A 766-nucleotide genomic window follows, 5' to 3' on the forward strand; every position below is an offset into this window, starting at 1 on the left:
TCCCGGCGGTTGCCCTCCACCCTGCGGGTGCCCTGCCAGTCTGTGGACAGGGTGGGAGAGCTGAGACATGGCGATGGGATGACCTGGGTAGTGTGATGTGAGGCTGACCTTCTCAGGAGGTGGGATGGGCATGGTAAAGCAAGGAAGTGGATGGGAAAGTATGGGGCAGGCAAGACAGGGAAGTCAGGAGCTGAGTAAGATTTGACAGGGGAGAGAAGAGCAAGGCAGGACAGGGTATAGGATTGAACAGAGTAGGACAGGGACAAGGAGAGTGCAGCAATAGCTGGCTGGGCAAAGCCTGGGAAAGGAGCAGAAGCAGAGAACAAGGTGGGGAAGGTGGGTGATGGGCGGCAAGGGAGGCACCCGTGAAGAGCAAAGGATACGGGACAGTTTGCGGCAGACAGGGCAGAGGGACCCAGCCATGAGCAGTGTGTGTGTGCATGCCTCTAATTCATCTCTCACCAGGATACCCACCCCAGCCCAGCTGCCTCCCTCTACCCATGCTGCCCAGCCGCCTCCCTCTACCCATGCTGCCCAGCCATCCCCAGACCCAAAGCTACCCGCCCCAAACCCCCAGGGCCACAGTGGCCACCAGCAACAGCAGGCAGGTTGCCAGCAGCCCCACATGGATGCACCACCGCCGGGACCAGGGCCCTGCAAGACACAATCAGCCACAGGCGTCACCTGGTGAGATGGGAAACCCCTGGCATCCCCCAGACATCCTGCCTGCAGGCAGCAAAGTGGCAGCATGATGGCACGGTGTGGG

General features: G+C 60.8%; 1 protein-coding gene across 1 annotated transcript in view; it reads right to left on the reverse strand.

The window, feature by feature from the left end:
* CD72 (CD72 molecule) overlaps nt 1–766 on the reverse strand; it is a 3,292-nt gene that overhangs the window by 2,153 nt on the left and 373 nt on the right. The window contains exon 3 of the mRNA XM_009879479.1: nt 565–654. Within this exon, the coding sequence (XP_009877781.1) occupies nt 565–654 (90 nt within the window). The remainder of the gene's footprint in view (nt 1–564; nt 655–766) is intronic.

Source organism: Apaloderma vittatum, unplaced genomic scaffold (assembly GCF_000703405.1).
Source record: "Apaloderma vittatum isolate BGI_N311 unplaced genomic scaffold, ASM70340v1 scaffold22672, whole genome shotgun sequence".
Lineage (NCBI taxonomy): Eukaryota > Metazoa > Chordata > Aves > Trogoniformes > Trogonidae > Apaloderma > Apaloderma vittatum.